This window comes from Columba livia, chromosome 19, assembly GCF_036013475.1.
Source record: "Columba livia isolate bColLiv1 breed racing homer chromosome 19, bColLiv1.pat.W.v2, whole genome shotgun sequence".
Lineage (NCBI taxonomy): Eukaryota > Metazoa > Chordata > Aves > Columbiformes > Columbidae > Columba > Columba livia.
The window spans coordinates 5,797,691-5,823,415 of record NC_088620.1 but is presented as its reverse complement, the minus strand read 5'-3'; the positions used below and the strand labels follow the sequence as shown (position 1 = coordinate 5,823,415).

The 25,725-nt window shown below is 45.2% G+C and overlaps 1 protein-coding gene across 21 annotated transcripts in view; it reads right to left on the bottom strand.

Annotated features, from left to right (window-relative positions):
* The window catches only part of DNM1 (dynamin 1), a 62,392-nt gene that overhangs the window by 23,041 nt on the left and 13,626 nt on the right, over window positions 1-25,725 (bottom strand). For 15 of the 21 annotated variants that reach the window (XR_010467191.1, XR_010467190.1, XR_010467192.1 and 12 more), the window contains exons 2-15: window positions 17,412-17,485; window positions 16,108-16,257; window positions 15,369-15,572; window positions 14,904-15,002; window positions 14,046-14,206; window positions 12,810-12,952; window positions 12,590-12,725; window positions 12,043-12,110; window positions 10,875-11,013; window positions 3,517-3,603; window positions 3,251-3,321; window positions 2,749-2,800; window positions 1,521-1,532; window positions 161-274 (exon numbers count right to left, since the gene is read on the bottom strand). Coding sequence is in view for 13 of the 21 variants with exons in the window: in XM_065035898.1 (XP_064891970.1) it covers window positions 161-274; window positions 1,521-1,532; window positions 2,749-2,800; window positions 3,251-3,321; window positions 3,517-3,603; window positions 10,875-11,013; window positions 12,043-12,110; window positions 12,590-12,725; window positions 12,810-12,952; window positions 14,046-14,206; window positions 14,904-15,002; window positions 15,369-15,572; window positions 16,108-16,257; window positions 17,412-17,485 (1,510 nt within the window). In the remaining 8 variants the exon portion in view is untranslated. Of the gene's footprint in view, window positions 1-160; window positions 275-1,520; window positions 1,533-2,748; window positions 2,801-3,250; window positions 3,322-3,516; window positions 3,604-8,153; window positions 8,293-10,874; window positions 11,014-12,042; window positions 12,111-12,589; window positions 12,726-12,809; window positions 12,953-14,045; window positions 14,207-14,903; window positions 15,003-15,368; window positions 15,573-16,107; window positions 16,258-17,411; window positions 17,486-25,725 lie in introns of all 21 variants that reach the window. The other 6 variants (XM_065035901.1, XM_065035889.1, XM_065035894.1 and 3 more) reach the window with 3 other exon arrangements.

The window sequence follows — 25,725 nt, the reverse complement described above, 5'->3', positions numbered from 1 at the left end:
AGAAATGTTATTCCACATGCATTAAAAAAGCCATGTTCGCATCAACTCAGAAATGCTCAGCAGTGCTGAGACCACAGGGAACCCAGCCTAAGCACAATCAGAAGATACCACCTTATCCTCATCAGATGCCCAAGACTCAAGTCAGAGTTGAGCTACTCACCTCATCGTCTTTGTACCAGGAGAGGTTCTCCGCTGTCAGGACAAACCAATACTCCTTGGAGCCTCCCTTCATGATACCGATGTTGTTGATGGTCAGCCAGCCCTTTCGGATGACCTAAGTGGGTGGAAGCAGCAAGCATTAATGAGGGTTCTAAAAGCTTGGTGTTGGGTGACAGAAGAAAGATCAGAGGGTATCCCTACGCAGAGTAGTAGGGAAAGACAAGGAACACCGTGCTCTCTGCTGCTGCCAGAGGAACCCCCCGCTCAACTGGCCAGTGAAGGTCTTGGCCTCAAAAAGGCCAGGAATAGTACAAAAAGGACTCAGGAAGGAACCTGGCAGTGCTGTGCATTATACCCTCTGCCAAGAGGAAAGGGATGCAGGAAGAACTGCATCAAGAACGCCTCTGACACCGGCACGACCTACAAGCACCAGATCACAGCAAAACACCCAGAAGAGGCCATGCCTAGAGAAAAGCAGCACACCAGCAGAGCGGTCAGCACACGTGGAGTGCTTCACCCAGCTCTGGGCGGGGGGAACCAGCTCAAGAACAACAGACGGACAAGCAACCCAGAAAGAACTGAGTTTAGTGAAAAGGAGACACTAAATATAACAGAACAAAATGGTGCATCTGGAATTAGTACTCTCAACTTCAGCATACCCAGGTATTTGAGCAGTCATTAATTTAGGGCAAAACAAGTTCCTTTATGTTTAGTCTGTGAAGAAGCCAGGCTACCAGTCTCTATGGAACCGCAATTCACTAAGTGCTGGTTTAGAGCCTCACACACAGAGCAATCAAATGCAAATATGCATCAGCTTAAATGCATTAGCTTTTGTGTATATTAATGCACTGTTAACACCCAAAAATACCTGCATCCACGTGTACCTTGTTGTGTGGATGTGCTTGCTGAGAATGACCTGGCATTGAAAAGCCACACAACTGAACTGGATATTACCAAGTTGCACTGTGTGAGCAGCATACCCCAGAGGTACAGGATCCTTTTAATTGTTAATTTGCCCTCTCAAGGTAAACACAGGAGCATTGAATCTTTGTCTCATGCCTACTGTTAAAGTCGGGATGGTCCTATTCTCTCTGTGGACAGGAGGGGGCAGTGAAACAGAACCACACATCCTTGGATTACTGCTTCATCTCCACCCACTCACAAGATGAACCAGCAGTTCTGACTTTTTCTTCATCATACTAAGTTTTAACCTCATTTCTGCTTCACCTGTGCCTAGTCCCAGCTGCCCTCCTCTCCCCATTCAGCAGCAGAGGGAATAACTTGTGTAAGCACTGTTCTTGCCTTCCCAGATGCAACATCGATGTTCATTAGCACACCCTGCTGAGTGGCCTTCTACTCACCAGGATCTCATCCTGCAAAGGGGAACCATAGCAACAGCAGCAGAGCAGAGAGGAGAGGAGCAAAGAGAGGAGAGATGGTTACTGGGAAAGCTGGAGCAGGAGAAGAGAGGCTCAAAACTAAAATAAAATAAATTGGAAGCTGGTACCAAATCTTTTAACCCCAAGGCGTTAACAACAGCAACCCCCATCCCAAAATAAAGTCTGCTAACAAAAAAGGCAAAGCGCTTTACAGGTAGATCCAGAGTTTGCCCTTTGTGCTCTTTTACACCCAGCTTCTCTGTATGGCACGCTGCAGAGGACGGGGCTCCCCACACTGCTCCGAGATCCCATGAAACAGGAGGTTGGCCAACCCAACCTACTGACCTACCTGCCCACCAACAGCACTGAAACAGTCTGCATGTTCATGTGCAGGGAAAAGTGCTCACACATGTTATAAACAGGACAGATGTCACAGCAAATGTCTTTAAATGGGCTAAGCAAAAGCATTTGATTTGCTTTCATTCTCTACGAAGCTGCTTGTAAGGCTTTGTTTCTACGAGATCTTCTGGCCTAGATAGCCTTACCATGTCCCCAGCAAATCTGGGGGAAAAAAAGTGTCATTAACCCCTTTTTCCAATGTCCATACACTCCTTACAGCTCCTGAAGGAACATGGAACTCCTCCCCTCCACTGCTGTCTTCCCCCATGGGGGTATTTCCATACATACCCACTGCAACCATGGCTGTAATCACCCTTTGTCTCCCTGTACAGAGGTTTAAGTATTTCCAGTGAAGTTTACCAGAAGAGAGTCCATAAGCTCTCTTGAAATCCCTTTCCAAAGAGCAGACACCACTGATGGGAAAGACAACTACAAGAGACAATTCTATACTGTAACAGTTGAGACCTGGTATTCTGTACCCCTCACCTCCGCAGACAAGTCAGCACAGCTAGTAAAGGGGCTGGACAAACTGGGATTTACACATTAACAGGGATTTCTACCAGAAAAGCAAGACTGGATCTTGGTTATCAAGCATCCCTCTGTAACGCTTTCCCTCCATTACTGCTATCTGCTCATTTCTTCCTGACTGCAATGAGCCTAAAACACTGTCTTCAGATATAAACAGAGCTTGATGAATAAAAAACAAACTTAAGAGTACTGCTGCATCCAGCCCAGCACTCGTCCACCTGGTAGCTTCCAGGCAGCAAACATGTCCTTCTTGCAGCAGTGAAGGAGATGGAACTTGGCCTACCTGGTTGCCAGCTGCCTTCTTCTTGCTCATCTGGCTGCTCCTCTGCTGAGCACTGCAAACAACAGCAGAGACATTCAAAACCCCTCAGGCTCCTCTTCATCACCTGAACCCTGCTCCCATCAAATAGCTACTATAATGAGTTCATGCTCCTCACAATTCGCTTCCAAGCCTTGATAACCCAATCTATTTTCATCTGCTCTCTCAGCCTGGTCTACTCATCGCACTCCCACCTGGACCACTTGGGTCACTAACCTTCCACTGCTTCTGCTTTTTTCCCTCATGACACAACCCTAATACTCCAACTCCCCCTTGTACACATCCTTATTCTCCTCCCCAGCCTTGCAATACAGATCCACTGAAAAACAAGCAATACCGAGAGCTGAACCACGCTCTGGGGCCACAGCATCTGTACCAGGACCTTTGCAACCCATTTACTGGAGCAGCTATAGGACAGAGCCACAGGAAACACATGCAGAGGAGGCAATAGGATGTGGGTGCTTACTTGGCAAAGCCAATGAAATCCTCATGGTTTGTGTTCATGTAAGCCAGCTCGATGTCTATTAGAAGCATGACCTGCCAAAAAGAGGCACAGAGGAGATGTTAGCGATCGACACCGCTAATAGTCAGGGGCAGACAAAGCCCTGTACATTGATCATCTCACCAGCCTCTGCAGCCAGACACATTTTGGTCAGGCGTCTCTAGCCTAGACTGTCCCTTCAGGTGTCCCCCACCCCATCTCCCCTCTTACACACACTCCTGATCCCCTACCTGATCTTTGGTCCTGCCTTCTCTTTCACGGATGTGAGTAGTAACAATCCTCTCCATCTCCTCACGCAGATGAGGGTACTGGCTGAGCTGCAGGACAGAGAGAAAACACGTGCACATGGGAAGGGGAGGCGTGAAGGGGGAGCAGCCCCCACGTACACATGCATACATCCATCCTGCAATCATGTATTTTCAAGGGAAGGTCTAGAAAGCTGGACTTGCAGACAGATTTTTTCCAGGTTCCTGGAGGTGCACTGGGCACAAAGTTTGTTCCCTCTTTCCTTGGGCTTCAGAGAAAAGCCATTTTCAGTCTTGCAGCAACCTTTCTGCCCCAGAGACCTACCCCAAACCTACCACGTTCTTCCTGGCATGAGGTTCTTGACAACCCCACTGCTTATTGGGTTTTTCCCATTAAAGTGAACAATTTATCTCGATTTTCAGTATCTCATTATAGTAGGCTAAGCAGGTAAACAGCCTGTTGCTACAACCTGCTAAATCCTATAGGAAATTTCCCTGGGAAGTAAAGATTCAGTTCCCATTTGCTGAGGCACTGAGTGAAAGCATCTGGCACTCTCCATCAACATCTGCAAGCAGAGACAGGGGATCTGATCAACTCAAGGGTACATGTTTTTAAGGCATTCAGTTCCTTCTACCTACTCTCTACCTGTGCTGGGCCAAGATTACATGGCTGAAGTCTGTATTAACATCGCCCATCACTTTTTGCCATGTTACTGAGGATGGATTCTTTTCCTGCCTGGACAGAGAAGTAGAAGTACTTTACTAGCTGTGGTTCAAAAGAAGAATAGCTACAGAGCTCATACTTGAGGAACACTTCCAAAAATCAGCACTCAGAGCCCTCTGGGTTTCACACAGCACCCACCTGCTTGCCTGGATTCATAACCCTCCAGTGATTTCAGCAGCAGTAACCATACGCTTCTCAGGTCAGGCCCAGCTCAGTTGAGTTAAATTAACCCTCCAGACCCAGGATCTGACCCTTTCTTCCTCACTTGACTTTGAAATCATCCCCCCCCCTTTTTGTAACATTACCTCTAATTTGCCTATAATGTCAAACAGCATTTCCTAATATTAGTCTTTTATAACCCCTCAAGGGGGTGTATAAAAAACTGATTTGCCTACGATCTGTACTGCATTTGCTTTGTTCTTCCAATTTACATGAGAGCTACACCTTAAACTGTTCAGCCTTTTGTTCTGCATACATAATCCACTATAACATACTAGAAGGAACTGTCTCAAAGTGTGCAGCATCACTACTAGAAGCCAGATCCCACACTAAACAGCAACAATATTCCCAACACCTAACTACAAAACATCCCAAGCCCTCTCAGCACCCTTGCAGTCAAGCGAGTTGCAATAGCCTAGAACTGAAACTGAGGACTGGCTTTGACACTGACTATTTTCAAATGTGTGGTTTGTTTTGAATGCCAATGACCCTGCAGAGGCAGGAAAAAACAAGTGGAATTAGTGCTCCCCACCACCACCTTGTCTTGAAAGCACAAACTGGATGTTCTCCATGATCTTTACGGTTCAGGCAGCTGGTTGCTTCAGAGACACACAGGCAAAGCTTCCTGTTTCCTTTGGGGGTTGGCAAAGGATAGATGGGCAAGTTATGTCAAACAGAAAAACAGGAAGCTGGAAAACCTCTAAGCAAGTCTCAGCTTCTTCACTTCAAATTAAAAACAAAACCAAACACAAACAAACACATCAAACCTTCCCACCACCACCCCACTCCCAACCAGTACAAATGCACAGAAAGTGCAAAACAAGTTGTGGTTTCTTCAGAACCCAGGTCATTCAGCAACAATCTTGTGCAAAAATAAATTGGCACCATCAGTCCCCATGCAGGAGCTTCCAAGCCCAAGCATGCACAGGGAAGCAAGGGTGGGAGAGGAAAGAGGAGACAAACAAGCCACGGGATGTCACACCACCAGGGGACATGCAACAGGGCATAGAGGGGCAAGGAGTTATCACCAGCAGTACAAACAGCACCCAGAAATGCCATGACTCTGAAAGACAGGAGAGCAGGCGACCCTTTGAGGGGTTAAGTCTGTCAGCCTGGGATCACATCCCAGCTCAAGTGGGTTTCCAATCCTGTTTTAGCTGCATTTGCCTGTTTAATCAAAACACAAGCTTACAGCCCCTCTTTGAAAACCAATTTATCCCAATGTTCCCTTAGTTCCCCTCTTTGCGGATTCCAGGAGTCCTTGCCAGCACACCGAAGATCAACCCTTAGCTGAAGTGTTGCTGACTTGCAAGACCGCCCTGCACTTGTGAGATGCTGCAGTGCAGTCTGGCACAGAAGGTTCCTGCTTTTGGAAAATCACTAGCTAGAGCATTATCCTCCTAAATGTAAGGGTTTACACCAGCTTTCTGTTGATTTTGGAGCTACTCTCCATTTACCCAACTGGAAGCAGCTCAGAATCAGGGCAGTGATGACAGCTGTAAATGGCCACCTTCTCTTCAGCCCTCAACTTTGTCTAACAGTGAAGAGATAGTCAACTGCAAGTCTCTTTTCATAGAGGAAATCTGTATTTCTGTAGACAACAGATGGGTTTGCCGCCTTCTGTGTTCTTTATTGGTAGTCTCATATTATTCCATCTATGCAGCTTTATCAACTGCACAAAGATTTCTTCACCATCTGGGGTGAAACGAAATAATTGTGACAGCACACAGACAGTAACGCACAATAATCCAGGACAGCAACAAACAAAGGCTACAGGACTGTTAAGCTAATTCAGGAGGTGTCAGCCTGTGCAATCTTCCTTTCAAGAAGCTTTGCAGGACTTCTAGTGAGTTTAAAGGTTTGGTTTTGTCATCTGAATGGCAGCATCAGTCCCCACCAGCAGGCTGGGTATCACCTTACAATTAGCATCAGTCCCAAAGTAGCCTTTTCCAGATGCCTCCCCTAATAGCACATGCTTTTGTCCACATCAAGCAGTTAAGGCTATATAACATGCAAGATAAATATTGCAAATTAACTAACGCCCCTGTGCTGTAACTACCTTACACCATCAAAACCCGTATCAGGCTGGCTGCTATGCTAAACTGGCCCACAGCAGTTACCTTCTGCTCTTTCAGAGGGAGATACAGACAATAGTAACCTTCTCACTACATGTAGACCTTCACACATTACTAAAGCTTTCCTTTTATTTTCCAGCACTATTGCTACATATTTTCATTCAGACAGTTATTTCATATCCCTAACATGTGCCTGGCCTCTCCAACTTTTACTGGAGTCATTAGTCTCCTAAAGTGTCACTGCTACTATCACCTCCCCTACAGGATTATCTCTGTTGCATCCTCCTGGGGTCCTCTACCATATCACAGATTAAAATCCACAGAGCAAATGGGTATCCAGCCACTCTAATGACACGGTCAAAGAGAAACTGGAACTCGTCACCCTTGAGGTTTTCACGGTCCTTCTCCCTCCCCACCCAGAGCAGACATCTCCAGCCAGACACAGAGAACAGTGTAAGCAATTGAAATAAAAACCCACAGAAGAAATAGGCTGGAAAGGAGTTCCTGTGCCTCACTACACCTGGCAACAGCAGGACTCTGCAAGAAATAGCTTTGGCCAAGCTGGGGGCATGTCAAAGATGTTCCCTGAACAAGCAGAGGTCAGCTCTGCATTCCTACAACAACCAGACCTTACTCAGCTCTTTGCCTTCATTCTTAATCCATATCAGTTCTTATCTTCCACTCCTTCCCATTTGAGGTGTATATGTTCATGAGTCTGGCTGTAACCCTGGAAGAAGGGAATTGTAATTTTCAAGTCCTAAAAACTCATGAAACAGCCCTTTCCAACTCAGTTTCCATAACACACTTCTGCTGAGCCACAGACACATTTCTGGCCTGTCACTGGGAAGTTTAACACTAATTGCCACATTTACCTTTTTTTTTTTGAAGGGGCATATGGTGCCCCCTCCTGGGGAAACCAGCCTGGGGCTCACAGCATACAGGGAAGCATCCACACTGCTTCCCCACTGAGCATCATCCATGGAGCAAGAGATCAGCAGGAGAATGATGCAGAGGGTGTAATGCCTGCTAAAGCTCTTCCCCATGCTTTCTGGGACGGCAATCTTCTGTTGACTGAATATTTCTTGCAGAACATCTTGCACCCCTGAACTTTTAATCAACTGTTGTTTTGTACATGCTACTGCTCAACACAGCTCTGCAGACAAGATGAAACCTGCAGACCACTCATGCTGTGGGGATGAAAGGTCTTGTTCTGGCTTTTAAAATGTTTCTAGTATATCTAGATTTTTAAGGCAGTCTCAGAAAAGAAGTAGTAAGAAGTTACAAAATGCACAGGCAGTGGTGCAGCAAACAGGGCTTGCAAAGGGTTTGATCCACACCAAGGTGAATGCCACTGAGCCAGAGGAACAGTGTACGCTAGAGTAATCCACCGGATCCCAGCTCACTTCTCAGCTAAAGAGCCCATCAGCTGACACCCACTTCTCCTGGCCTGCATTTAAACTGCCCTTACACCTGCAGGTTGCTGCTCTCCTTTAGACATCTTTATATCCATTCTGTCTCGCTATGTTTGCTGAAGTTCCTGGCGTGTGTGGGAAGGGGGCGGGCATTGACCTTTCTTGGCAATTTTTGTTTGTTTGTTTCTTTACCTTTTCGCTACACTTTCTGATGGTGGATGTGAGCTCACTCACTACCATATCCACACACTTCAGACTCGGCTCCTTCAACTTCTGCACCTGCTTTTTCACTATGGCTTCAAAAGCGAGGTCAGGCGTGAAGAGACCCGTTCTGCATGGCAGGGCAGGGCGGGAGGAAGCAACGAGGAAGGAGGAAGCGAAGCAGAGAAAGAGCAGGAAGGAGGAGGAAAGAGAAGGAAGGAAAAGGGAAAAGAGAGAAAACACAAGGCAAAATGAGAAGTGAGATTTTGGTTCATTCCATTAGTTTACTGAACCAGGTGAGCATTGCTATGGGGCCTGTGCACTGCCAAGTATCAGGAGAGTCTACAGGCAAATGGAAGCAGCAAAGGGCAATGAGGTAGGAGCAGCTTGGCCAGTGAAATGGTGAGCTGTTGAGAGCAAGATGAATGGATGGAACCCCCCTGGGATCAAGTTCTCTTCCCAAAAGCAAACTTATTTGGATTTTTAGACAAAGCTGCTTGCCACAGTGAGCCACTGCCTCTCTTCTTAGAGGCTCAGCACATCTCATTTTCCTTTGTCTCAGGCATTCCCCTTTCCTTCCCACCACAGTTATCTCCCCTTCAGGTTTTCCTTATTCCAGCTGCAGCAACAGAACCAAGCTATGACTTGCTAAGGTCTGTCACTTGCATTCTGTTTTGGCAGATCTAGCTAAAAATAACCACCACCTCATTTAAGCCAGATCTCCCCTTTCACATCTCCATGGATAACACCTGCACGACCTCAAGCAACACCAGTATTAAACACTCTTCAACACATTATAGGACCTAAAACTAGTCTGCCTTTTAAGCAGCAAAGAGTTGCAATATGTTACAGGATTCAGCTTCACCCAAGGGTCTCTCTCAAGGTGCCAACAATGTCCCTTTGAAGTAAAGCAAGGGCACTTCCAGAGGTAAATTCACATCCTATTGCTCAGCATAAGTTTCCTATTAATGTGGTTGCCCTGCTAAACTCAATAAACACTCTTTCCCCACCAGACTGGGGTGGCCCTGCACAAATAAAATAAATAAATCAGCCCTTCCAGCACTCAAGTATCACCCAAATGACAATTTATTAGATACAAAATTGTGACCATGGCTATTAGAGCACACACAGAACAACTAGCACTGAAGTCAACCATCAAGTTCCAAGCAGTAGGACCTAAGTTAAAATGGAATGCTTTAAATGTGTGATGTTTCCCCTCATCTTCCTTATTTCCTACCCTGCTGAACCCACCACTGTCAGAACAGATGGTCTACTCTGAAATTGCCACTAGAAGACAAAGGAAAAAGAAACAAAGAAGAAAGAAGTGGGAAATGGAAGGAATGATGCAAAGAGAAAGAATGAATGAAGATTTTTGAATAGCAACTGAAGGATGGAGAACAAATCACGAGAAGCTTCAGAGGGCATGAAAAACAAGGGCCCTTCTGATCCAGTTAGCAGGCAACTCTGGATACTTGGCAGCCCGAGGGCCTGTGCTTACCTGTCCCCAGGCTCTAATGGCAATTTTCTGGGTGCTCCCCACAGTCACACAGCCCAAGAGAGGACAGCAGGACAGAAAAAGGAAGCTCCTCCAGCACTCTAGAAACCTGAGCAACCTCTCACTGCATCCACTTTGCTTTCCCAGTCTGTCCTGGGGGGCAAAGCAGGTGTCTGCATGTCTGAGCTCTTCAACAGAGGCTCTTGGCCCCAAGGATTAGGCTTTTCTGCAAGCGATGGCAAGTGTCACCACTTGGGCACCTCTCCCCACCCTTGCAGAGACAGGGCATCAGACTCTCCAAACACCACCTTCAACGCCCATTTACCTGCACCTGAAGAGCCAGTGGTGATTCCAGTCTCCAGCACCCATCCCACCATCCTAACTGAGGTGTCTTTCACCAGCACCCAGCCCTGCCTGAAGCAGCAAGCCATGGCTGAGAGGAACAGCACAAGTCACCTTTTCTTGCCATCTTTCAACCCCAACCCCAGAAAAAAATCTGCTATATCCAAAGGGCAGAATCAAGGCAGGCTTCCTCCCCAACAAATACCAGTGTGGACCCCAAAGGGCAAAACCTGAACCCCTCTCTCAGAGAGGGGGAGGACCCAGAGGTTGAGGGACATTTCTAACTTGCTTCTTCTCAGCCATGTGCTGCTCCTCCAGAACAGGGTATTGACCAAGCCAGCCAGAAACAAGCCAAACACCACAGGAACATCTCCCTGCAATACAGCCCACAGCTATAACTGCTGCAGCCTCTGAAGTTCATACACACCCCCAGAAGCGCCCAAAGGTGAATTTGGAATTAACCCTCTCACTTCTACAAGAACAGAGGGGACAAAATTTAAAACCCAGTTTCTCACTTAGAAAATAAACCCGTATATTAAATTTGAGGTAAAATGTGGCTGTGTAAGAAATGCTCTAAGTTTTAGAAGGAATCAGGAGTTGTGCTACAGGCAGAGGGGTGGCAGGGACATCTCCAGCACCCCCCATCTCTAACACATTCAGGGAGCAGGGCCACAGCTCATGTCCCACTGCAATTCCCTTCCTGTTTGGCTTGTTGGCTGGATGGCCCCAGGCTGGTACCGCTCAGGTCTAGTCATGCTGAGGAGGTGTGAGAAACACCGAGTGTGGCTGCAGGCAAAGTCCCTGCCCAGGTCACAATGCTGCGCTGCAGCCAGCGAGCGGGTGGAAGGTGCCAGCTCCATGCCACCTCTGGTTACCTTCTTGGTGCACTGTCTAACGGTATTGATTAACTCCGAAATGACCATGTCCACGCATTTCAGGCACGGTTCTTTAATCTTCTTCACCTGCTTTTTCACAATGGTCTCAAAGGCCATGTCGGGTGTGAAGAGACCGGTTCTAAACACCCAGGGTGGGGATAAGACAAGGCAGGAGGGGGAGAAGGGGCAAGGAGAATGTTACAGCATTATACACACATCTTGGAGCAGGTGTCACCATCACTGAAACCCAGCACATGGGGCTGGGGGTGTCATGTCCCCCAGATGGACCCTGACTGGAGTCCATGGAAAACAGGGGACACTTGGCACCTTCCAGGAAGGAGGTGCTGAGGACAAAGTGGATCCCAGCTGGATGTCCATGGCCAGGCCTCCATTTCACCTCAACCACCAGACCTAAGGAGGGCAGGGGCTGACCTTAGAGTTGTACAGGAGATGGGAGGCCTTTTCTAAAATATTCTCACAATGATTAGGACACTAACATTTGATACCCCTTTGTCAAGCTCAGCTAGTGACTGAGCAAAAGAAAGGAATCAAAATACATCTAGGCCAGTATTTGTTCACACCCCAGTGTGCAGGAAGGGCTTTGATGGGCACCAGGACCTGCTCACCTTCCCAGAAGCAGCATGACTCAGGGTCTCAAGGCTGCAATTACAGTGAACCTCTGCTGGGGGGAACACTAGTATTTGCTCACCACACCCTGAGGACACTGATCCTGGTGATGGGCACCCCAAGGCTCCCTCAGATCTCTACAGGAAGAGGTGCTCAGCACCAACAGCTGTTTTGAACAACTAACGGTTGGTTAGCATGGAGGCAGAAAGTGAAAGCTAGCATTTTAGTTGTAGCTAAATGAAGGAGTAGTATGGGCTTGCATCCTTCTTCCTATCCTTTCTTTTGCCAAGATACAAGAAGGAGGAAGAGAATGTCTAGTCACCAAGGTAGTTTTACCTTTCAGGCTTCTGTGACTCTCACCCAGGAAGAGAAAACTGGCTTGGATGATTGTCCCTGCTCCCAGATTCAAGCCACCAGTGTGTGGTCAACCCTCCCCTTCGGCTGACCTACCGTACCTCTGAAGTCTTCAACTCCATTCGGAAGGTCTAAAGGTATTTACAAGGTTACGAAGCCAATGGTCTGCCTAGTGTGAGATACGTGCCTGATACCATGGATGTTCTTGATGGCATAGCTAATCTCTCGCCGCAGCTCCTTCTCATCAAACTCCATCTGCACCAAGAAAGGATTTTATCAGAAACTGTCTGATACTTTATTTGCACAACCCCAGGACACACAACAGCATGTTTTACACAGAAAAGGTCCCATGCCCGCACTATCATGAGATGTTAGCCCAAGTGTGGCATACAGAGTCCTGCCATAAAGCTCCTATTGCCAATGCAGACATCCTGGACAAGTTATTTTGCATATTTAATTTAGCATTTAGGAATTACGCCATAGAAATACTGTCATTTAGCTAAGAGAAATTTAAGCTCTGTCAAGAGGACAAGGACTGAGGGAAAGGGCAGTACTATGGGAAGGCTCCAAGAAAAGAGAAAATAAGTAAAAAGGTGTGATTCTGTGATAAAAGAAAAAACATGTAACAAACTATTCAAAGGGAAAGACAGATGATGGAAAGATACCAAGAGGAGTAAGGAGAGAGAAGAGGCAACAGACAACAAGCAAGAAGACAAAGTGTATCTCAGCAGTACCTTCACCAGTTCAAAGGGGAAACGCTCATGGAAGATGCGGTTAATCCTGGCTCCTCCTGACAGCTCATAGGTATCAATTTGGTCTCCAGAACCTTCAATGTGTTTCTCAAAGTCCACAGCAAACTGCTGGACCATCCTGACAGAAAACAAAAAGGCATGAAGCAGGAGTCATAGCTGAGCAGTCATCTCCAGGGAACAACATGCAGCTGAGGCCACTTACTGAAGCAGAGCTTTGGTTTTGCGAGCAGGGTCATCAGGACGAAAGCTCTTGTACTCCTCCACCTCCTTCTCGATGGAGAGAAGCTGGCTTTGGAGCTTGTTCCGCAGCCCGGGCAGGGTGTCACGGATGTGGTTGGTCAATTGCTGCACAAGAAGAAGGTTTAAGATGATAATAAGCATCTAGTTGGTTACTGGGAAGAGTTTGCTTCCTCCATACCACAAAATAAAGAGGAATGCTCCTCTCTTCTGTGATCAATCCTTCTGAGCGGTCCTAATAAAAAGTCTGTCCCGGGACAGATACCAGTTATGAGCCGGGTGCATCCTACCTCCCCAGCTCCTATCTATCGCACCTTTCTATTCTTGACCTTCATTTTACCTTCTAATCTGGTACAAAGCTGCCATTCATACAAGCCTGCTGTCTCCAGCCCAAGAGTAAGCTTCACATACAAGTGTTAGCATTTTCTATTACACCAGGGTAAAGGCCATTCAGTCTTCAGATTAGCACACCATCGACACCCAAGGTGGTGGTTAAGCCCTTTTTCAACAACAAGGTTGACAAAGCAAGGTGGAAGGAGCCAAAACCACTGATGAGGCTCTAATAAGAGGATTTCCAGAGAACAGCTATAGAAATCTCCAGTTTAAAGATTACTATTTAAATAAGGGAGAAAAAGGACAAAGCCATTCTTCACTTGAGAATTTCAAGGGAGCAGAGATGGAAGCAACAATAAGTTGCTGCTGTATAAGACAAGAGATAAAACAGTCTTAATAGATGGGAAAACAACTACCAGCATCACATTTTAATCAATCTTTGCAGCTTAGTGATAGGTACAGAGACCACCAGCAATTCAGAAGGTATCTTTTAGCTTAACCTTGCATTCTGATAGTGTAAATGCCACAAACCAACTATTGATTTTGCAGCAGTGTCACTGAGAGGATAAAGCAGTGCTCTGCCTTTGGTGTGTAAGCTCCACTACTGGCCTTAATGTCTTTCACTGTATCAGTATTATACAAATCAGGCACACTTCATGGGACTTGGCACCAAAATGTGTTTTGTGACACAGAGGAGGAAGAGTCAATCTTCACAAGTTTCACTGTGGCAAAACAGTTTAAGTCTTTATCAGTTTCTTGACCACAAGTTTTAGCTTTTCCTGTATTCTTCCATCTCCAAAAAGACCTAATGACCAGGACAGCCACTCCTGCAATGTCATAGGCAGCAGATTTTAACTGTTGACAGTACCTGGTTCAATACTTTCTGCAGGTAGGGGGTTCCCATGCGATCAGCCATGTGTCTGTAGGCTGGGTGGGAGAGAAAGAATTTTCTCTCTGCAGCCAATGCTTGCTGAATGTCCTTCTTGCCATCAATGTCCTTCTGACTTCTGTTGACTACACCAATGTAACCTGTAAGAGCCGGGTTAGGGATCAGATGGTTGTGAGGATGAGAATGTCAACAGGACTCAGAACAATAAGTTACCGGCTGGCAGCACTGCAAAAGGGGAGTTCTAGTGGCAACACATTATAAAGAAACAGCTGGAAGAGTTAATAATAAGAATTTCTTCCGAATGACCCAGGTTCTGATATTTTGGCATGCAGGACAAAAGTCACTAAGCAGCTAAGAATTAGTTTATTTATGACTGTTCCCCCAATCACAAAGCATAGTCTAGTCTCATTCATTTATGTTAAAGTCCTTAGGACAGGTACTTCGTTAGGGCTACAGACAGCATGTATCACAGTCCAAAGTTATTTAATCTGGTGCGCTATGGCAATCACATGCAGACAAGATGAGGGGGGTCTTTTAGACAGGAGTTCTGTTTTGGCAGCTTGCCTTATTAAAAGATGGAAAGAAAATAAGGCTATGCTGCTGCTAGGATTACATACACATCAAGGTACAAATGCCTAAAAAGGTTCCTAGTAACGGTGTGACTGATCCCAGTTCCACAGCTTTCCTCAGCTGCAGCTCAGAACAGAGATGGTTTAACCACAAGCTGTAGCAGATGCTGCAGGAAGAGGATGCTCGGGAGGAAGGGGATGAGGCCAGGACACCTCGCACAGGGAAAACAGAGGACGGAGATCATGGACAAAGCACAAGGAAACATACCTCTACGAAGGGGAAGTAATTTATTTTCCAATACATCTCGTGCATCAGTTCCCTCATCCATAAGATCCAGCTTAGTGATGACTCCAATAGTGCGTTGCCCTATAAAAACCCACACAAATATACTTGATCAAGCAAACAACTCATATAATATTTTCCTCTGTTCAGAGCTTACAGATTGCCCAGCTTGGCTACTCAAGGGCTCCTGAACTCAAACATTACAGTTCCCATCATGTCCATAAGGCCATGAGAGCACAAGAGACAATAAGAGTTCAGTTCTCAGGTATATTCTGCTGAAACATGCACACACTACGCCACAGAGAGGGATCTTAGTGAAGATTTCACTGCTTTTCTCCAGGTAGAACACAGATTACTAAATGAAAGGAAATTCTTAACCTCTTCAGAAATGGGTAAAAGAAAAACCAGGCCACTGTCTAACAATGTCATGCTAAATTAAGAGAGATTTACCTTGAGGATCCACCTCCTTTGCAATCTTCAGGGCATCAGAATTGGCCAAATCAGAGTTGGCTGGGGACACCGCCAGGATGAGGCAATTCTCTTTGGTGACGAACTGCATGAGCATATCTCTGATCTGAAACTCGATGTCAGGGGGCTGGTCCCCTACTGGGACTTTTGTCATTCCCGGTAGATCCACCAAGGTCAGGTTCAGGACTAGACATGGGAAACAGGAGATAGCACAAGGGAGTGTTGATGTAAGAATGTCCTGGTCTCTAAGTACCACCTGCAGCTTTAGTGTCTCCACAATATAATATGTATAACAGATGCACACATGGAGCCTTATGGTTCCTTTTATACTTAAAACCTAGTTGCTAGTTGACAATGATCTCATCATCCTTCACTTCAAATTACTTGTTTTCACACTGATCAGGGAAACTGTCCTCTCCAAGTCCTTCCACATATGCTACACTGAAAAGGAAGGGATGACAGCACATTTGTTCACATCATCACAAGGACTGGAGAGTCAGAAGTATGGGTCCTACTCATTGAGAGTTGGCCCCCATATTGAGGAGCTCAGTCCCACCACCCTTTTTCAAGGATAAACCCATTTTAGCAGTATGGCTAAAGGCACAGAGATTAAAATCAAAACCAAGCACACCCCATGTCATGTGTTTTGTGTCTTTGCTCCATGACAAAGCAGCAAATTGCCTCATCTATCTCCTGACTCAGGTGCTGCACCAGGACTCACCATGGGGAGAGTAGACTCTAAGATTGATGGGCACAGGGGAAATTCCTTTGTTGGAGCCAGTAACACGATCCGTTTCAGCCTCAATCTCCAAACGGACCTCCTCAAAATCAGTGAATTTCTTTCCTTTGCAGTGTAGGAACTCGCCATATTCTATTTAAAAAGAAGCAGAGCCAGAAATAGTCAATGAAATCAGAACAACACTCAAAAGTTTAACAAAAACATGTCCCAAGGCAAAACAAAATAGCCCCAGATGAAGTCTGGCAAGGGCCTTTCCCACTGGGACCCTGGCATAGGAGTTACTGCAGTCACATTATCTTGATTAACATCTAAGAGAATTCAATTGAGCCAAATGTCTGCACAATCCAGCTTCTGTCTCAGCAGAGGTGGCATCCTCACTTGTCTTCATTCAAGTCATAATCCAGGACCTTTTCTGTTGATACTCAAACTTAGCAAGCACCTGCCTGCAGCAGTGACACCTGCAGCTGCACTGGGAGATCCCCTGGTACTCAGGAGAACCTGGACTAGTGGTGTTTAGTTCTTGGGGGTAAATAAGTCTTATTACATAGTGAGAAAAGACTCAAGAGTCTCAAGGAGAAACAAAACCCACAACTTCTCTTGACATGGTTTTGAACTGGTCGATGGTTGGGGTTTGCATGCCAGTCTTTGAGTAGGTTAACCAATCTAAGAACCCTGTTTCAATTTTAAAAGCCTCTTAAAAGTCAAATTGTCTCCTTATTGTAGATGAGAAAGCTGACATGGACAGATCACATTGACCTGACAAGGGAGGAAGAAAACCTTCAAACATTCACTTGCCAACTCCTGGATGAAATCTTAACTTGTATTAACAGGAATGGTAACGAAAATATCCCACAAGTAGCAAAAGCAGTTAACCGCCCACAAGGCCAGCCACAGATCTCCAGTCTTCCCCAGATCCCAAAGCCCTCACACTGGGTTTTCAGTGCATTAAATTATCTTGCCCCCTTATTTCTATTAGGCTATCGGCACAGCCATCTGGCTTTCAGATCTCAGCCACTCCTAAGAGTCACAGCTGCACAGGCGAAGGAAAATAGTGGTAAGTGTATGCATGGAGCCTTGCCTAAGAAATTAAAAAAACTAAGTATTTTGCTTCTGAACACTTAATGCATCAGATGTTAAACAGGTAGAACTGAAAACCAGCTGCAGGTCGTTTTTATTGGGGAAAATCCTTATTTCTTTTTTCCACACTGAACAGCGCCACTGATCAAATCAGACAGTTCCTGACTGAGACAGCGACCCGGCCGGACACGCGGGGAAGGCTCACGTACCTGTGCTGGAGTTCACCAGCTGCAGGACGAGCGGGCGCCTGGTCACGATGCCAGATCCACGTGGCAGAAAGTCCCTGAAAGGCAGCAGGAAGTTTCAGATGAGTGAATGATTGTTTCCTTCCCTTTGCACGGCTTTTCCGCTCCTGCAAGCTTGCGCCGATTCTAACAGGGAGCCCCAGCCATGGGCGCAAAAAGGTTTAAGGCACAAAAATCCAAGTGCTCCTTCTCAAGCAGGAGAAGAGCGTGTTGTTCTGAAGAAGCCCACAGATGCAGCACATCTAATCCTGTCTGCAACAGCTACAGCTCCTTCAGCTGAAGTTCCAAGCTAACAAGTCTATTCAATACAGCTGTCTGTACTTCGGAAAAAATAACATCTTTCATCAGAAAGAAAATAAGTTGAAGCAGATCCCAAAAAGCAGTGTGCCTCCTTTTGACAGAGTACAATAACCCAAACTACAACAAAATCACCCACACCTTGTACTTTGGGGTTTGTGAAGACACCACGTTGTTCCAGCGTGCAAGCACCATATGATACAGCTGAAAGAATAAACAGCAAAGGTTCATCTCCACCCAGGGTTTCTCTTGGTTAACTACTCAGGACAAAAGTATTGCCAAGGCAAAAGCAGCAACAGATTCCTTCTATACTCACAACAACCCTGAATCTGTGTGTACTTCAAGTCATTTCAAAGGCAGGAAGCCTTTCACTGTCCTCCTCCAAACGCTGACATAGCAGCCACAGCCCACAAGCTCTCCTTTGCTTTTCCTTTTTCCAAATCCAAGTCCTTTGAGCAAATTGGGGTGAGTTTGCTGTATCTACCCATGACCTTGCCGGTTTGTGGCCTGGTTTTCAAGTACTCCTGGTTTTCAAGCGCTCAGCTGTTCACTGAGCATTTCTGAAAATACCACTGATGGCTTCCTTGCCCAGTGGGAGAAGCATCGCTTCAAAACATGGTTCCTACAGCATCAATATAATTGTCTTTGTTAAAATAAGTCCCACTTACATTGCTGGGATTCTAGAACACCACCTTCCCTCCCTTGACAGCTATGGCAATGAATAATTCTGCTAATTCAGCAGTGACTAAGTATTCTGGTGAATGAGAAATGCAGGGCTCTCCATTTTGAGTGTCTTGCTTAGTCCTGCGTGAGCTTAACACTGAGAAAGGAATTCAAAATGAGAAATTAGCACTTTTTTAAACACAGACAGGGACTTGAGAAGTTTGATTTCAGCTCCTGGTTTCCACTGATTTCCTGTGTAATTCCATGCAAGTTCTTCTACTTCTCTTTATTTCCTTTTCCTCAGCTACAGAAGTAATTCTCCATCCGTGGGGCTGTCAGTATAACTTGATAATATTGAAAACTGCAGAGGAGTTTCAAGTGAACAGAGTAAGGAGGCATCCTACAGTCTAACACCTCAAATAAAAATACCTCCTGTAAATTACTAAGTCTGGAGCAATGGGGGCTTCTGGCACAACTCCACCAGTTAAAACAAGCCTGTAACCCACTCTCATTATTTCAGACTTTTCGGAAGTATAGAGAGTTAACCAAGGTTTGCCTTTCATTTGTTTTTCAAATAACGCAGCTCTAGTTCTTTTCCATTCCAGTGGGATTGACCCTGGAATCTGAGTCATTGCATCATTCCAACAGCTTTCTGCTGTCTCAGCTCCATTCCTATAGATGTCTGTGGTCAATAGGAGAAAGAGTCCTAACATAGAATCAGTTTTTAGCATTAAAAAATACCCATCTGAGCTGCACTGACTTGATTTGAACTTCTTGTACCCAAGAAAATGGTACCTTATTACTATAGATTCCCCTTTGAGCACACAGACAATATTCTAGCTATTGATCTCCAACTTGTAGTATCAAATCCTACTTTATGCCAGGAAAAGCACCACTTGCATTCACAAAAGCCTGAGCTCTCTAAGAATCAAGATTCCACTCATCTTGTGCTCCATGTTTTCCTGAAGCTTTCTGCTTCGGCCAAAATTCTGATTCCTCAGCTGTCCTTGTCATAGCTATTAAAGCAAAACCTCAGGACAAAGGCAGACGGAAAACCTATATAGCATCTGGTTTCTAGCATTATTAAAAACCAGCTCATTTACTGTGTTAACTGAAGTATCTCCTGGGATAATCCAAGGGAAAAAACACTAAATCCTCATAAAAGACAAAACAAATCCATTAGCCAAGTTTAGTCACCTAAATCAATAATTTGTTCCTTTAACATGCAGAAGCAGCACAACTTTGGATTTGATTTCCTATGCTTTTAAGCAAGAATACCACACTCAAAATTCCCTATCAATATACTGAGGGATCAGTTCTAGCAATGCAATTCCAGGTATTTTATCACAGTTGGAAAACTAGGCTCAGATCAGCTATATGCTCCAAACCATCGGTTATTGGAAGACTTATTTATACATATTTCACACATATTTTAACTACTGCCATAGAGATACCATTGAGCTTAGTAAATTACTGGTCTGACCAGTGATAGATCTTCTCTTCTAAACCAAGACAAAGAGAAGTAAGGATGTAAATCCTGGTGGGTCTCAGGATGAAAAAGTTCAGGCAGGGAAGTGACCTGAAAAGGCATTTATTGTTATATTTTTGCATTGCTCACTTCTGAAGTGCTTACACATGTTCCCAAACAGCCACCTCAGGGCAAAGCCAAGCACATCATCCCTTCCACTCCGATTTCTATTTTCGTATGCAGAGCTGCATTAAAGTACAGATTTGGCCTGAAAGCTGCATTAGTAATGCAATAGTAAAAAAAATATTTGAGGGACGGAAAACAATCTAGCAGCTACTGTAGGGCAATATTAAACCAAAATCCAAACACATCAGAAACACATTAAGGAAATCTTGATGTCACGCAACAGTACATTTATAACCAGAGCACTGGGGACTTGGGGTTTCCCTACTAGTTCTTTAAATTTAAGTCAGACACCCTAGCATCTCAGCTCTCATTATGGGCATATTGTGCCTGGCTCGCTTGCTTTGTTAGAGTTAATGCTCTCAAACCTGATAAACACAAGAGAGAAGTGATTGCATGAGCAAGCCTGTCCCTTCGTGCTTTGTGAGAAGGGGTTAGCTCACTGTTCTAAGTTTGCACTCTAAATGGCATTTAATTCCAGCAATATAGCATTTGTAGGTAACCTCTCTATGATCCTACATTCTCTAAGGGCGACCGTGATTTCCTAACCATGAAGGAAGGTTACATACTACTGGCATCACTAAATATCAGCCCAGACTTCAACTGCTTCTCAATGGATCCTCTTCCACCACAAGCATGAGCATCATGCATTCCCTCCTGCCACCAAGTTCAAGTGGAAGAGCACCTCTGTTGGCCACCTCCTCTGCACTGCACATAGACACTGCCTATGTTTTGGCTGGAAGGCTTGCAAAGCCATTCATAGAGGGCTTCGAAATACAAATCTAGGCTTAGTCTAGATATACCAATACAGCATCCTTGCAGCTTGTTTGGCAGTCCTTCGAGATTCTTGGATTAGAATGCACTAGAGAAGGTAAAGTCTCAATTAAAAAGCAAAACCAGCAGCTTATGAAGACATAAAAGCAGCTCCAAAGAACAGAACAGGGAACACCACCATCTGATCATTTAATTTCAATTTGATTTCTTATTAAAAATATACAGACAAACAGGGTAATAAGGGATGTGATTAATCCCTAGTTTGAAATATATTTGTTTCAGAAAATTAAGACTCACACAGCCCCCACTATTTCACACTGCTCGTTTGGGTTTTGTTTGTTTATTTAATCCAATATTTGTTATTTCCTGCATTCTGGTGGTGCCCAGGGACAGCAATGCAATCAGAACGGTGCCGCACAAAGCACTATGCCAATACACAGCAACAATTACACTTCCTGCCTCTATGGATTTTACTATCTGATTACACAGTTCAGACCTGCTCCTACTTAAGCTTAGAACTATCTTCATTTCATCTGTCAGGTCTTACAGTGGATCACGCACCATCCACACACATCCAGATCAAGCTCGCCATGGCACAACGCATCAGGAGAATCCCAAGACAATCTGGGGGTGTAGGTACCTTTGACACAACTCTTCTGATCATTGCACTGATGGTTCACATCTTCATACAGGCCGCATCCTATGAACAGCTCACAAACCCCTCTGAACAGCACTTTATCTCAGCACAACAGCTGTGTTTTCAAACATTTCTTATTCCAGCTCGTGACTCAAATTAATCCTTAAGACACAGGCTGACCCCTGAGCAACACATTAGCCACAGAGTATCTGCAAAGCTAAAGATATTTACTATTAATCTTACTGACTACTACAACAAACACCTCAGAAGCGGTGGTGGCTTTGTACTTCTTCAACATTAACTCAAGCCTTTGGAACACACATCATCCAGTTCTGTTCTGGTAGAAGCCTGAGGCGGCAACTGCCCTTGAGAGCACATTCCTGGGCTGATCATTCGAGTGACATGCAAGTACATTCATAAGCAATTCCATAACTGACATGGTGCAAGAACATGGACGAATTTGTTCTTTCCTCTACCACCCAGCAGGTTAACAAGGAGGCTGCACTATGGATTTAGACTTCCCTTTCCTGCTGACTTTATGGCCTTCATGACCTCTTGTCTTCCCTGAACCAAAGTGCTTCTCAAACACAAAAAGCCAGACAGGCCAACAAGAACAGCAAGCATTTTAAAGGAGGTGTACTACAAACAAAAGCACCCATCAACCTGCCCTGAACTTGCATCTTCCCTACATGCTGCATCATGTGAACTTGGACATCAGTTCCACAGACTCATCACATGGCAAGTCCCATTCCTAGGTAGCCACATTTTCTTCCACTTACAGAAGTTTAAGCCAGGGGACTCACATTATTTATCTACCAATCTCCACAGCCTAACAGAGCACCTAGAGTTGACCCACAGTGAAAGAGAGCAATTCCATAAGCACTTGGAATAATGTCATTCCTTAGGGTGCAATTAGTACTGGTCACACAATGGATACATATAGAAATAAAGATCTATTGTAAGTACACCACATTCCAGCATACTGGCAATATTATTGCGCACAATGATTCATTATTTAGGAATACAATCGTGAAAAATAAAGACAGGCAATAGTTCATGAGTGTCATCATAATATGCATGTCAGTAAAACAAAAAAAGGAAAGATAATGCTCCCTGCTGCCTTGTACCTTGAGTTCCTATTTACAGCAGCACAAAGGGAGGTTAACACTATCGTGCCAGCTTGGAATGCTTACAATTGCTTTGTTAAGCAGTTCTGGTGCTCAAACAGCACCACCAACACCTAGCCATTTCTCCAGGTCAGTGGCCAAGGAGGGCCAAGCAGACCTCTTGTCACATCTGGTCAGTAGCCACGGAGGGCCAAGCAGACCTCTTGTCACATCTGGTCAGTAGCCACGGAGGGCCAAGCAGACCTCTTGTCACATCTGGTCAGTAGCCACAGAGGGCCAAGCAGACCTCTTGTCACATCTGGGAGTTTGCTGTACATCAGGTGATCTCCCAGAGACTGTCTCAAACTTCACAGGTGCTGTCTGAACAGGGCAGAGCACAAACACTGGTATAAGCTGGACACATTTATAGCATATTACTGGATAATTTGCAAACAAGAGGCAGAAGGGATAGATAATTAACTAGAAAGCAACTTCTGAAGTTCACACCTTCTCCTAGTCATCTCTCTGCCTTGAGTTACTCTGTTCCTTTGCAGTCAATACCAGCACAGGTCCCCAGCAATGAGGGGTATTCTGTCTGAGAGGCCTTTATTAAGGTTTTATGCAGCAACTGAGGCACCGCAGTCTTCAAACACAACAGGACAGTGACAATGCTAATTCACTGTAAGGAAAAAAAGTGTAGAAATAGGTTGTATTACTTTTCCACAAACACATCCTGCCCCAGGAACTGACATTCTGATTTTCACTGCAAGAATTGTTTCTGTTGTTTCCTGTTCCCATTTTACAACTGACCAGATGTGTGTAGTTCTGGAGATCTCCTGCATCTTCTTCCCATTCCGTGCTCTCATTTTATTCAAACTAAGAAAAAAAAAAGTAATGTATTTGGAGTTAATGTATAAAGTAAATAAAGCCACATAAGAAACCTATATTTTGAAATATGTTGCCTTTTGCAGTAAAATCAGTGACCCCACATCACAGGCTTTGCCAAGAAGACAGGAAACCTTGCAGAAGATTGTCCCCTCCAAGAGAATCCACCGCCATGGGAACTGCATGGCTGGCTGTTTGAAAGCCCACATACAGTAACTTTGGCGAGTCAAATCCAGTTCCTCATGAACAAGCATAATGGTGGGGTTTGTTTCACTGACATTTGGGACTAAACGATGTGCCATGGAGAGACAGCAGCTGGATGAGCTTCCATCTCGGCCACAGGGCTTGTCTTATCATGGGACACAGCACAACTACCTGGCCACTCATGTATTATGAGGAGGTGACAGCCTCCATTACTGTTCCCTGTGCCACCTTCTTGGTAATTTTTGGTAGAGCATAAATCTTTCCTACAGAACAGCATAAATCCTTTTGTTAACAAAACGCACCATCATATTTATGTGCCCTTGTGAGTCTCTGGGAAGACCCACATGCCTTGAACATCAAAAGTGTTAATGAAAGATGTGATTCCCCCATTCAGAACACGTTGTTTGAGTTAAGCCTGGGCTGAGGGGGCTCAGACAACTAGAGGGACAGGCCCTGTTCAATGTTCTTTCCCTTGCCTGACATTCAGCTGCAGTGGTTGTGTTCAGACTCCAGCCTGCAGAACCTTTATAAACACTGCTGAAGCAAAAAGTGCATAGCAAATTTTACATGAATGCTTGCTTGGAAACAGCTCTCTCCTCTCTGCCTCCCAGAGGGCATTAAATCTCTTCCAGAGTGCACCAAATTCTGCTTTTCTGGCTTATCTCTGACTGCACAGACTGGTCCCCAGGAGTCACTGCAGCCAGTGCTTCCCACTCGTCCCACATCTCCCCTCTTTGTATCTCACTCTCCTGCACTCTGGAAGCAGCAGATCTAAAGTTTTCCTATTGCTTATTTTTATTTGAATCCTTCAGGCTGATTTTTCTGTGTCCCACTGCACTAGCTCCAGGGTATATCAAAATCTGGAAGACAGCTGGATGCTTTATGCCAAGTCATGGCTGCACTGGAGCCTCTGTGCATGAGTTAATCTAATGCAGAACTACAGAGCTTCACGGCCATACTGTTTCCACAGGGTGAGAGACATCCAAGGAGGTCAGAGGCATTCTTACCCTTTAGGTATTACACTTTTATTCAATGGTCTGGTGGCCTGCCAGCCCACAGAGTAAACTGGCACAGCCAAGAGTTTGCCCCAGGGATTTCTGCTGCCGCAAGTCTACAGTGATTCCAAGGAAGGCAGAATATCCTAGCTTGGTGCTTCACAGACCTTACAGCAGCACCCAGACTGACTTTCAAGGTGCGCTATATGTATTTTTAGATGACCTAAAAGTAATGCAGAGATCTCGCTACACTCTTGTGATGCAGCCCTGCAAACCCATAACCAAGGGTCACCACATCCGATCAGCTCACTGGCTGCGTTACAAAGCATAAAGCAAGAATTTCTCATAGAGCTACAGCCCATCCCCAGAACAGTTTACATAACGTGTAATAAAGTCTCTGTGTACAGGGAGGAGAGAGATACTGAGCAAAAGGAATTTCTCTTCATTAGAGAAGGTCACACAGCTCCTGTGCTACATTTGTAAGAGGGGAATAAGAGGACAGACAAGGGAATACCTTGGGAGGAGGCTCAAACCACACAGGCATTACCATTTTTGACAGTTTTCCATGGTCTGCTTTCTTTCTATCTAGAAATCTAAGCTTTCCCTCTGAGTCATTGCTGGGGCCTAAATAGGCAATTACCCTTAAGACACAAGAGCCTGAAATCCAGAGAGGTTGGTCGGCCCCTTCTGAGGGATCAACATTAGGATCTCACACAAGGGGTCCACTCAGGCTCGATACTACAGACCACTGCGAATATATGGGGTTTAGTAAGTACTGTTCTTATTTGAACCTGTTGATTGAGGTTTATATTGATGCTTTATTTCCTCCTTTGGTTTCATTAGCTTAATTTTAGAAAAAAGGTTTCAAAATTCATCACCCCGGTCATAGGGCTTCAGGTGCTACGACATTCTGAAAGCAGCACCCCATATATACAGGACATACAGTAATTTCATCAGCAAGCAACACCCAAGGCCTGTCTGGAAGATCTCAGTTCCCCCCAGTCCTTGCAAATACCACCAACAGTTCGCAGCTCTTGCTTAGGTGTGCTACAGCGTGAGCACAGCT